At 47.9% G+C, this 12,314-nt stretch overlaps 1 protein-coding gene across 1 annotated transcript in view; it reads right to left on the bottom strand.

The window, feature by feature from the left end:
- MIPEP (mitochondrial intermediate peptidase) overlaps positions 1-12,314 on the bottom strand; it is an 85,740-nt gene that overhangs the window by 50,612 nt on the left and 22,814 nt on the right. Inside the window, exons 8-14 of the mRNA XM_027557574.1 lie at positions 9,914-9,962; positions 8,415-8,475; positions 5,950-6,002; positions 5,367-5,520; positions 4,128-4,205; positions 2,489-2,693; positions 1,244-1,353 (exon numbers count right to left, since the gene is read on the bottom strand). Of these exons, the coding sequence (XP_027413375.1) occupies positions 1,244-1,353; positions 2,489-2,693; positions 4,128-4,205; positions 5,367-5,520; positions 5,950-6,002; positions 8,415-8,475; positions 9,914-9,962 (710 nt within the window). The remainder of the gene's footprint in view (positions 1-1,243; positions 1,354-2,488; positions 2,694-4,127; positions 4,206-5,366; positions 5,521-5,949; positions 6,003-8,414; positions 8,476-9,913; positions 9,963-12,314) is intronic.

The raw sequence follows: 12,314 nt of genomic DNA, 5'->3' as shown, positions 1-12,314 counted from the left end.
CATCCAGAGATTTAACTGGAAAGAGAAGTCACAAAGGTGGCTTGGACCCTTTTACCGATTCCGCCCAGTCCTTCAATTTCTTTTGTGTTTGGCACAATTCTAAATGCTGAGGATTCTACAAATAAAGATCTATAGCAAATTTTAAATGAAAAAAAAAAATTTGGATTTGAGAGGCTCTCCTGTGAGCATAGATGCTTAGTTTTGCTAAGTAAAGATTTCCTACAAACAACTGAGTTCTAAATCCAATGGACTTATCGTCTTTTTTCTAATTCATTTCATTGCTTTAACTGTATTACCTGTTATATAATATATAAAGTGCAACAGATACATTTTAAAAAGTTAAATAAATAAATGCTGAGGATTCAAAGATGAACGTGACTGTACCTGGGCACTCAGGGAGGTGCAGACTGAGGGGACACAGCACCTAACAAAGCAGCACGCCATCAAAGCCCTGAGAGGACGGGGGCACGTGGACAGGAAACACGCGATGCTGACCGCCAGCTCAGAGCTAATTCACCACAAAGCACGGCTCCCTTAGCCCTCCTCTACAGAAGTAAAATCTCTAACACGATAAGGTGCTAGTTAAACCCATCCCTGGTAGCTCAATGGAAGCAATCCACCTGCCAACGCAGGAGATGCAGGAAAGGCAAGTTCTATCCCTGGGTGGGGAAGATCCCCTGGAGAAGGAAACGGCAACCCACTCCTGTATTCTTGCCTGGAGAACCCCATGGACAGAGGAGTCTGGTGGGCTACCGTCCAGGGGGTAGCAAGAGTTGGACACGACCGAGCGACTAGACGACAACAACTAGAACCTAAGGGATTTTCAGACTTGGCCTCATACAGACGCTAACTAAACGTTATAGGGAAATATGACATCACAGTTTACGAAACAACAGATTCAGACCGAGAAACAAACGTTCAGAAGCAGAAAGGGCAGGAAGAGCAGAAGTTCTCCGAGGTAGCACTGAGGCTCCAGGGACGGCCTGTCCCCTGTGGAGACAGGACGCAGTGCTTCCGAGGGGGATGGTGTGTGGACCAGACACAACACTGCTGGCACATGACAAGGGCAGCTGCCTGTCCCCCTCACGGCACAACAGCGACAAATGAAGGGAGCGAGTCAGGAAACAGGAGGAGGAGTCTGGTTTGGAGAATATTCTGAAGAGGCAGCAAGCGTTCGGTGCTGGCCGGCGGGTCCGAGGAGCCGCCCCTACCACGCCCAAGGACACACACGCGTCAGCCCTACCTGGCCCGTCTGATAGTGTCGGGCAAACTGGTGAACCACCCGGTAATCGTTGGCAAAATACTCCATCAGGATAGACGGGACCTCGGCGAAGTCCGTGGGGCACCTGGTCCCTGGAAGGGGCGAGAGGAGAGGTCGGCAGGAATCGTGGCAGCATGTCAGTGTCACCATAGGCGCTCATTTACATTTTTATGTGTACTTCTGATGAACTACGATAGTCTTTAATTCATTAAATCAATATTTTACTTCTATAAAATTGCACACATTTGCAGGAAAGTTTGTACTCATCTCATACATTTTCCCATGTATCAGAAGCAAAACAAAATATTTGCACAGCTGGGTAAAGCACTTGTAAAGCAACGGCTCACACCCTCTACAAACAAAACTGTCTTCAGCTCCACCGGGCTACACCTGGCACACAAATTACAACATTCTTACAATGAACACATTCTAATTTAACGCACTGAATTCCATCACTAAAAGCCAGTATCCCTCATTCCTTTTAAAAGTATTTTATCTACTATTTCTGGAACAAAGTCAACCCTCAATATAGAAAGGCAACATTTCAAACTCAAAATTACTTAAAGTAACAAGTCCTATAAGAACGTGTTGGTGGCACTTTATGATTCTGTCCAGACCATCTGCAGTCTTTTCAAAATATCTCCTCCTCCCCAAATACTGTGTGTGTAAAGTTAGCTGCTGAATACTAAGAACCACACCTGCCCAGGTGGTGCAGGGCTGGCCCGTCTGATGACAAGCTTAGAGAAGATGACGAGGAGGGGGGCTGTCATCAGCAAGAAAACCACAGCTTTATGCAGGGGACGCAGAAGAGAGACAGTAAGGGCCTGGCCATGCCTTTCAAGATGCCCTGAAGTTTTCTGACTGGTTTTGGATAAAAAGAGGCCGTGTACATTCACTTGTTCGCTTGCTAAGCCTGTGCTGGAGCTGAGAAGGCGTGCTTATTCACACACACAGCCACTGACATAAATTCCACATAAAACACAGCAGAATGTAAAATGGTACAAACTGGAGAGACAGGCACTCATACAGCCTTGGTGAGAACTGTCGTCATGGACGGAAAAAATGTATGAGGGTTGGGTCAGATCACAGGTGGAAGGACAAGATGAAGCCACCTGATCAATGACCACAGGGTTTCTAAACAAAAGGCTTTTTTCCAACTAAGATGAAAAGCATGTATTTAAAGAACTGCAATGGACGAAGTCCTGTACTGAGTGAGCTCCTGCTCACCAGTGACGTGCTGGTATCGAGTCCGTCCCAGCATCGAGTGCATGGCATGTCCCATCTCATGGAAAAGGTTCTCCATCATCCCAGGAGTCAATAGCGTGGGCAGGTTTCTTGAGGAATGGGGCAGGTTCAGCATGAGGACCACCACGGGGAGCTGGTAGTCCCCGTCTTCCTTTAAACGACCTCCTCGGATGGTGAAGTGGCAATCCTTTAAGAAAACGAGACCAGTGAAGAAATGATCAGAAGCTAAAAGGTAAGCAAGTCTTAATGAATGCAAAGTCCTATCAAAATGAGTGAGTACAAGTGTCACCTTAATTCTATTCTTTTATTTATACTTTTTCCCCAACACTTTCTCCTTTGCTGAAATGTTACTTTCTTAAAAACACCGATAATACTCTGAGCTCCTGTTGACAGAGTCATTCATTCACTCCAAAGACGTGCTGAGCTGACGTTCCAGGAGCTGAAAACATGGTCACCACTGAGCTCAGACGCTCGAGATGCTCAGGGCAGGGAGAAAGGCAGCCACGGCGGGGAGGGACGCTGGTGTTAATGAGCCCCTTCTGTGGCTGGCGATGAGACAGGCCACACACCCCACCACCGTCTCCATCGCCTGAAGAGACGAGCTCTCAACTGTCACAAAGCACGGAACCTGAGTCACTTTCTCAGTCCACATACAAAAGTTGATCATTTCTTCTCACATAAGCCTACGAGGTAGGTATTTCATTTCTCAGATGAGAAAACAAACCGAGTCTTGGAAACACTAAGTCGTGTGTCCAGGGACACACAGCTAGGGCCATGGCACCTCAAACCTGAACCCAGGTCACGAACCTGGACTCTCCAGCCTTTCAAGCACAGTGAAGGAACAGTGGATGCAGCGGTCAATGGCCCTGACTCTGGTCCTGCCATGCAGACCTGCTGGCCACGTCTCCTGAGAACTGGTTACCTCCACCAGCCTCCCCTCCACCGTGTCAAACGCCAGAGAGTTAACTAGCGTCTGTTATAACCTCTGTGGAAACTATGGATCACTATTAAATACAATGTACCATTATTTCTGTTATAACTTTATAATCTGAATTCTTTACAGTTCCAATCCAATTGCCCAAAACTGCTGAAGCTGACTGATCTGGAAACCTGGCCTGCGGTTTCACACAAGGAGTGAACTGGTGGTTGACAAGGTCCCTCAGAGACACACCTTGTGCAGTGTTAGAGCAAGCCCGTGCTGCGTACGGACAGCTCCAACCCCCGCACCTCTGACTGTGTGACTCTAGGCAAGTAACCTCAGCTCTCTGGCCTCAGTGTCCTCATCTCATCAGGACTGAGTTCAAAAGGCTGAGGGAAACTTTGAAAGCGGTGCATGAGAAGGGCTCAGGCGCTGGCAGGCACACAGACAGGCTCCTAAAACAGCACTCATCACTACAATCATTGCTACCGCAACCCAGATGAAAACAGCAGATACACATTTCTGTAACTACCTCATAACTTCTGCCGTCTTTAAATTCTACCCCATTTCAAACGTACACATTTAGTCACCACTGTTAATGTCTTTTAAATATCAGTAACTACAAAAATGAGAGGTAAAGTTAACATTAATACACATTAGCTACTGATCACTCTAGAGACTGGTTTGTAAATAAAGCATCACCTGGTGTGGTTTGTCTGCTCGCTGAAAAAAGTCACAGTAAATGTATCCCAGCAGTCCTTCTGATTCATGAACCACGGCCTAGAAAAAAAAGGTTGATTTACTGGTGAATGAAGCCATCACAACTTCCAAAAGTAGAAACATATTCCAAACACCAGAACCTGCACTCAGAACACCAACAGCCACCAATGCAGACATTTTATGACTTTCTGCTTCCAAGGTCACCTCAAGGTGGGTCCACCGTGCCTTCAGCCTCTTCTGCTGTGTCTCTGGGGTGACTGGCGAACTCTGATGGGAGAGGAACCCTCCCAACAAGCCCTGGGTCCTGACCGCAGCCCCCATGCCATGGCTCTTCCCTGGGCCTGAGCCAGCCCAGGACGAAAGCACAGTGACCCCTCCCGCAGTCAGGAGGTGAGGACGCTCGCACACCAACCACGGCAGCGTGGGCTCAGGGAGCGACGCCTCCTCCTGGGTCAGCCCCGCGAGGCACAGCTCAAGGAGAGCGGGTCTCCATCCACCTCTGCATAAGCGGGGCCTCTACCAGACAGAACCTCAATTACTGGGGACTCCAGCACTCCATGAAGCATCCACTTGGTGCCAGGAACTGCTCAAGGCATTGGGGAAAGCTGCCCATGCAGGGGGCTCCCTCCTGAACGAGCCCCTCCATCGTCTGCACTGGGTCCTGGCCCTCTCCTGTTACACTTTCTCCCTTCGTGGCATCGCTGCAGGTTATCCATCCGTGTGACGCACAGGAGACTGCTGGCTGCTCGGTAACTAAGCTTAATCTACAATCACCAAACACAGCCAGGCAACAAGCAGACATCCACGCTTCTTAGAAAACGGTGATGAGAGTACGCTGCGCTAAGCCAGAGCACTAAGCCTGAGGGCCGCAAACCCTCGAACCCCACCAGGAAAAGCAACACCGGCAGCTCACACAAAGTGGGCCCTGATGGGACAGCCCCAGGCTCGGAGTGACTGTCCAGGACTCACACCAGCACACGGGCCACAGCCCAGCCGCCGATGCACACGTGGGTTCAACCTTCTATCCAACTCCTCAGAAAAGTATTTTGTCTCAGAGAAAGAACTCTGCTGCTACGTGTTTACCCTACTTTCCTGCAACAGTGGATTCTAGAGAACAGTGTTTTCACAGTGTCCTGAACCAGAGCAGCAGTCTGGATTAAAGCGCTGTGGACAGGGTCCCAGGCCCCGCGGACGGGAGCGCACTCTGCCCCGGGCACTCACCAGTTTGCGGACGTCCTCACTCCACACCTCGCCCTTCACGGGCTGCTCCCCGTACAGCGAGACCCCCAGCAGCCTGTTGAACAGGAGGCTCAGACCCTCCATGCAGGCGCCCAGGGAGAAGAACGGGCAGTAGAGACCAGGCTCGATGTTGAACCTGCCGAGGAGAAGCAGCCACGTCTCTGTGAGCTTCAGCTTCTAGAGGGGAGTGAAGCTCACTCTTCATTTATAAACCAGGAGTCAAGGAAGGATTGAATCATGAAGTGGGTCTCTACTCTGGAAGAGGGTTTTCAGGCCTGTTTTTCTTCAGAAGAGCAGCGACTGATCACTATGGTAGTGAGGGAGACACCAGGGGTAGAGGCAGATGGGGAGACACTCACGGGGTCTACAGAGGGAAACCACAGAAGCCCAGGGACAGGCTACGGGGGATAGGCCTAAGAGCGCAGCTTCCGGACCAGGAGTGACCGCCGAGCAGGCGCTGGCCGCGTGGGTGCCAAGTGAAAGCACAGCTGCCCAGTTAGTGGGCAGATGCTCAAGACACATCGATCCTGCCTTCTCACACGGGAGCACTTCTCCAGACACACACCTCTCAGCCCGAATCAGTCCGCTGTAGTACGGGGGGTCCCAGGGCATCAATTCCTGCAGCAGAGACACTCACCGTTAGGAAAGCTGGGATGATTTCAGTTTTCATCAATAATGCAGCCATTTTATAAAATGTAATCTGTTACTGTATCAGGAAAGTTTTATAAAAACCCTAGGAACTCATCATCTGGCAAGAATTTCATTCCTTACTCTCTACTCTGCCTTTCCTGTAATCAATGAGCTGAGAGGCAGAAATCAGCTATACTTGCAGAATTGGGGGAAAAGGCAGACAAATGTCATTCTAAAATGTGAACTTCTAAAAGTCGACATTAATAGATGAAACTAGCCACGTTGAAATCTACCCCAGATGTGGCCCATATGTTAATCCATAGGACAGTGCAGGGAGGTCGGGGAACTAAAGGCATGACTAGGGCCCTTTCTGGACCTACACAGGAAGCTTAGCGTGGATCCCAGGAATGAAAGCAGCAGTTCAGACCAAGCCGCGGCAGAATTCCTGAACTTGGCAAAGAAGACATGTCATCAAGAAGCACTTGAACAATCGTTCCTGATGCCGGCTGCAGAGCAGTAACAGAGCTGGGAACTCTGCAGGGGCCATCCTCCCCTGGGGGGCAGGCTGGCAGGTGACAGAGGGCAGCAGCCGGGCCGGACGCAGTCAGCCTGGCTCAGGTGCACAGTCCATGTGTGCTGGCCCCCAGTGCGTCCCCACCTTCCATCTGCCCTCACACACCCCTGAGCCCAGCCCCTGTGAGCCAGGCCTGGCCTGCGCCGGCCTCTCGTGCTCCTCTCTGCCTGGGCTTCGTCCCTGGCTGTCGCGGGCCTCTCGCTTCTCCCAGGGCTGCTCTGTGCCATCTCCCTGGAGGGGTCACCACTGCCCAGGCCTTACAAGACGGCCCCTCCACCCGCCTGCCTGCACTGTTCCCTCTCGAGCCCCAACCCGGGCAGGGCCGTGCAGGCAGACTCTTGCTGTCTTCACTCTCGCTCCACCCCAGGTGTAAGCTTCGGGAAGGCAGGCTGTGTTTCCCTTTTCCTACAGTGTCCCAGCCCCGAGCTCTGCCTGCTGTGCAGCAGTCCCTCATGAACTGTCCTCTGAGTCACTCAACAGCACCTCCTGGAGAGTATACTGCTTAGAAACACAACTCCAGGCTCTGAGCAGAGCTCTACGAACAGGGAGTCCGTTCTTAAGAACGGGGTCCGAAAGGTTCAGTTTAGACACCATCTCCTCTCCTGACCCAGACGCATAGCATCTGCTGGCCCACAGATGTCAGTCAGTCAGTTCAGTCGCTCAGTTGTGTCCAACTCTTTGTGATCCCATGGACTGCAGCATGCCAAGCCTCCCTGTCCATCACCAACTCCCGGAGCCTACTCAAACTCATGTCCATTGAGTCGGTGATGCCATCCAACCATCTCATCCTCTGTCATCTCGTCCCCTTCTCCTCCCGCCCTCAATTTTTCCCAGCATCAGGGCCTTTTCAAATAAGTCAGCTCTTTGGATTAGCTGGCCAAAGTATTGGAGCCACAGATGTCAGCCACAGTTTAAAAGTAAAGAACAACACTGTAAACCAGCTACTGCTGCTGCTAAGTCGCTTCAGTCGTGTCCGACTCTGTGCGACCCCATAGATGGAAGCCCACCAGGCTCCCCTGTCCCTGGGATTCTCCAGGCAAGAACACTGGAGTGGGTTGCCATTTCTGTAAATCAGCTACACTTCAGTAAAAAATAAAAATAAAATAAATGAAGGGAAAGCAAAGCAGCAAGTGAGTGAGAGGAGCACAGGGGCACTGCAGGCCTTGGTGGGGGCAGAAGACAATGGCTGGGGCCCCAGGGCAGCGGAAGACAAAGGGCCCGCAGGTCAAGCAGAGTGTGGGGGGAAAGCTAGGAAATGGGAAGACAGTCTGAGAACTCTCTGAAAATGTTAAACAAAGCTGGGCAGGGGGTGGGGGGGGGGGGGGGGCGGGGGGCGGGGGCAGACAAGGCCCATCAGAAAACTCCCTCCAGAGGAGCCCCAAGGCCTTCCAGCATCTAACTCAGAGCCGCGGCACCAGGAAAGCAGTTGGGATACAAGAAGGGAGCAGGGCAAGGGCCATAAAACCAGCTCCTCAGGCACACGCGTCACCTGGGAGAAGAGAGACGACCGCAGCCAGGGCCCTGGTGACAGCGCAGAGCGGGAAATGGTTCCCAGCGCCAAAAGACAGAGCCCTCAGCCAACAGACTGTTTATAATAGAAATACCTCTGGACTTCCCTGGTGATCCAACGGTGGAGAATCCGCCTGCCAACGTAGGGGATGTGGGTTCGATCCCTGACTGGGTAACGAAGATCCCACACGGCACAGAGCAACTAAGCCCGCGAGCCGCAACTGCAGAGCCCACCCCAAGGGTCCCCCGCACCGCGACTAACACCCAGGGAGACAAATAAATAGTAAAAGGAAAAGAAACTCAGCATGGCCACTTACAGAATTTTGAGGGTTTAGTTTCATTTTCATCCCTCGAATCATCTCAAAATCTTTCATAGTTCTGTAAAACAGGTTTATCATTAGTTGTGAGGACAAAATTTTCACAAGTAGATTATAAAAGACGAGTTTGCTTCTGCTCCTTTCCAGTAATCATGATAGTAGTAGTCATTTGTAGTAAAAATGTAAACTAGTATTAATCCAAATTTTACATGTGTTAGAAGAGACAGTGATACATACATCAGTAAACTTCTGTAATTTTTACCTTAAAAAGCGGATATTTGTCTTAAAGTACTAAAATTTGGAAAATTTAAGTGTTATAGAATATGCAAAGTATTCATCAGTAAGCTTCAAATCACTTTATAAAGCTATACTTTAAAAAAGAGACTAACAATTTAATTTCTCTAAAAGAAGATTTTACTTAAGATTACCACTTATCATTTTCCCCTATCAAAAAACCAGCTGGGCCGTAATCACACATGGACTTAATATTTACAGAATATGAAGTTTTGGTTAGAATTAGCTTCTATAATTAAAAAATATAGTTCACTAAATGTAATTTAAAAATCTTCACTAAAAAAATCTGAAGATAATGTTTGCTTAAAATATCTATAGCTACAAACAAGTGAAAAAAGAACAAATAAAGCTTAACTAGCAAAGTAGAATAAATTCTCCCATAACTGCATAACTGACACTACTTCATTCTATCAAAGCCACAACAGCTCACTGCATTAAGAATAAGAAAGATCATTTCAGAACTAATAAATATAATGCAAAGTAGAGAGGACTGGGTTCTAAGGCAGTAGTTTATAACGCAAACTGAAAATTGGAGCTAAAATTTAACATGCGGGTGCAGTCAAGGAGCGAACAGGGGTTAGACAGCTCCACAGGAGAGCCAAGACCGCGGTCCTCCACGACCCTGCCGAGCCTCGTGCTGGAGGCCTCGTGCTGGGGGTCTGAAGGCTCCTGGGGGCTCAGCCCACAGAGAAGCACGACCAGAGTGGCAAGGACCAGGCCAGGGGGGCTGGGCAGGGGCAAGGCCGGCACTGTGGCAGAGGGACCACCAAGAGCAGAGAGCCTTGAGCTACAAACACTGGGCACTCTAACACACAACACGGCAGACGTGAGCCACCCGTTATTTATGCCCAAAGAAGAGCAAGACTAGGTGACCAGCTCATTACAAGCTAAAATACATAGTTTCAAAAAAGGTTTGGGAGATTTTAAACAGTCCACCTCAGTAATGAGTTCCTGAAGACGACTGGTTAGTTAGTTACAGAGGACGGCCCAAGCGTTCGGGACAGTCACCCCCAGAGGAGGGTTGTGAGCTTTCAAAGTACAGCTCACTGTCAGTGTAAGATCCGACCCGATATGCCAACACCATATTCTTCATGGGTCACTTCCTAATTCTTTTAATAAATCTTTAAAAGTCTTTAAAAGAAAAGAAGAAGAAAAGCTAAATCATGTGTACTCTAAAAAGCGAAATTAAAAAAAAAAAAACGAACCTTTCGGAGAGTTTGTCAGACAGTTTCTCAAGGAACTCCATGACAGTCTCTAAAATGAAAATCCCAAAGAAAATATGTTTAACTACATGAAATAAAATGAACACACATGTTAAAATTACAATGTTGTGACCATAAATCCATACAATACAGTGTCTTTAAAGTGATGGAATCTAAAAGGAAAGCACGGCTCCTCATACTCGACACTTCTAAATTAAAGTTCATCAAAGCTGACACCATAAACTCCAGAGCCTTAGATGATACCCCCCCCCAAAAAAAGAGCTAACAGGAAGCAAAAGAAAATCATCCAAAATCTCAATATATTTCTATATCTATTTATATGTTTTTTATATCTATATGTATAAAGGAAAAAAGTTTCTCAGTTTTTTTGATAGCTAGACTGATTTGTTCATAAAAGTCTGCACAATTTAGAAACATCAGATTTTAAAAATCAATGTTTTTCTGAGTAAATGTTTTTCTTTTTAAATACACAGCAGAATATAATCTGTTCAGGATCTATACTGGAAGAAAATGTAGCAAAATTAGAACATTAGAACTTTAGATTCTCCTCCCTACAACATTGCAGTTGGGAATGTAAACTGGTGAAGCCACTGTGGTGAGCAGTACGCAGGTTCCTTAAAACACTAAAAACAGAGCTCCCACACGCCCCTGCAGTCCCACTCCTGGGCATATACCTGGAGAAAAACATGATCTGAAAGGATACATGCACGCCAGTGTTCACTGCAGCACTGTTTACAACAGCCAAGACGTGGAAGCAACCCAAGTGTCCAAGCAGAGGAACGGATACAGATGTGGTATATGTATGCAACAGAACATTACTCGGCCATTAAAAAGAATGAAATAATGCCATGTTTAGCAACATGGATGGACCTAGAGAGCGTCTTACTGAGTGAAGACAGACAGACAAGGAGAAATATTGTATGACATCCATTAATGTGGAATCTAGAAAGAAATGATACAAATGAACTTAGAAAACAGAAAGAGACAAGCTTATAGAACTAACTACTGCCCCAGATGGAGGGGCGGGGGTGACAGTTAGGGAGTTTGGAATGGACATGTACACACTGCTATAGTTAAAATGCACAATCAACGAGTATCTACTGTAAAACATGGAGAACTCTGCTCAATGTCATGTGGCAGCCCTGGATGGGAGCAGAGTTTGGGGGACAATGGATACATGCATATGCGTGGCTGAGTCCCTTCACTGTTCATCTGAAACTATCACAACATTGTTAACTGACTGTACTCCAGTATTAAAAAATTTAAGCTGCCAGAACTTAAAATACTTCAGCCATAAGTCATAAGTCAATAGTAAGTTATATTGCAGAAACCCATAAAAGCAATGCAGTGGAATTACGATTATTTCCCATAACAGGAAATTTTTCACGAGAATTTTTGAATTTAGCACTTTTAGGCCTGATTCACGTGTATAGCGGAGAAGGTAATGGCACCCCACTCCAGTACTCTTGCCTGGAAAATCCCATGGACGGAGGAGCCTGGTAGGCTGCAGTCCATGGGGTCGCTGAGGTTCGGACACGACTGAGCGACTTCACTTTCACTTTTCCCTTTCATGCATTGGAGAAGGAAATGGCAACCCACTCCAGTGTTCTTGCCTGGAGAACCCCAGGGACGGGGGAGCCTGGTGGGCTGCCGTCTATGGGGTCACACAGAGTCGGACATGACTGAAGCGACTTAGCATAGCATAGCATGTGTATAGAGCTTTTCATACATATTTTAGACTAAGCTACAAACGCTGTTTTTATGTTTTCAGATGATCTTTTACATGGTTTTAATTTTTTGCCCTCTTCAGTTTATCTTGTTTCTGAGTAAATAAAAGGCTGAGGAAGGAAGGACCTGCTATAGGAAGCCATGGTCTCTCGTCACCATCAACAGAGATCCCACCCGTAAACGCGGCTTGGTGTGTCGTGTTAGATGGTGCTAAGACTTTTAGGAAAAAACTGTTATTTAGCTCAAAATAAAATCTTATTTCAGGATGTCAAACCAGTGGGCACAGGGTACTGTTTTCAAATATTTATCTGTGTGTGCTTCTTATTTGAAAATAATTAATTTTGTACTGACGTTCACCCATTTTGTTTCTCTAGCTCTCTTGAACAGGAAACATCTACGTCGATTACCTACCTGGAACACTGTCCTGTGAAGAGCAATGAGTCTGAACCGCCTGAAGGCAGTCGCATAGCTCCTGAAGACAGGCTCTTGACGCGCCGGTCCTGGGGCGCCTACCGTGGCCTGCCAGGCCTCGCCCCACCTCCCTGCCCTCTGCCCACTGGCCCCCACTGCCCACTTCCAGTTTCACTTTCCTCATGGAACTTTCCACAGCCACCCAAGCGTCTGTAAACCTCCTGAGCTCCTAAAACCCTAGGGC

Source organism: Bos indicus x Bos taurus, chromosome 12 (genome assembly GCF_003369695.1).
Source record: "Bos indicus x Bos taurus breed Angus x Brahman F1 hybrid chromosome 12, Bos_hybrid_MaternalHap_v2.0, whole genome shotgun sequence".
In the NCBI taxonomy this organism is placed as follows: Eukaryota; Metazoa; Chordata; class Mammalia; order Artiodactyla; family Bovidae; genus Bos; species Bos indicus x Bos taurus.
This window is presented reverse-complemented; position numbering and strand designations above follow the sequence as displayed.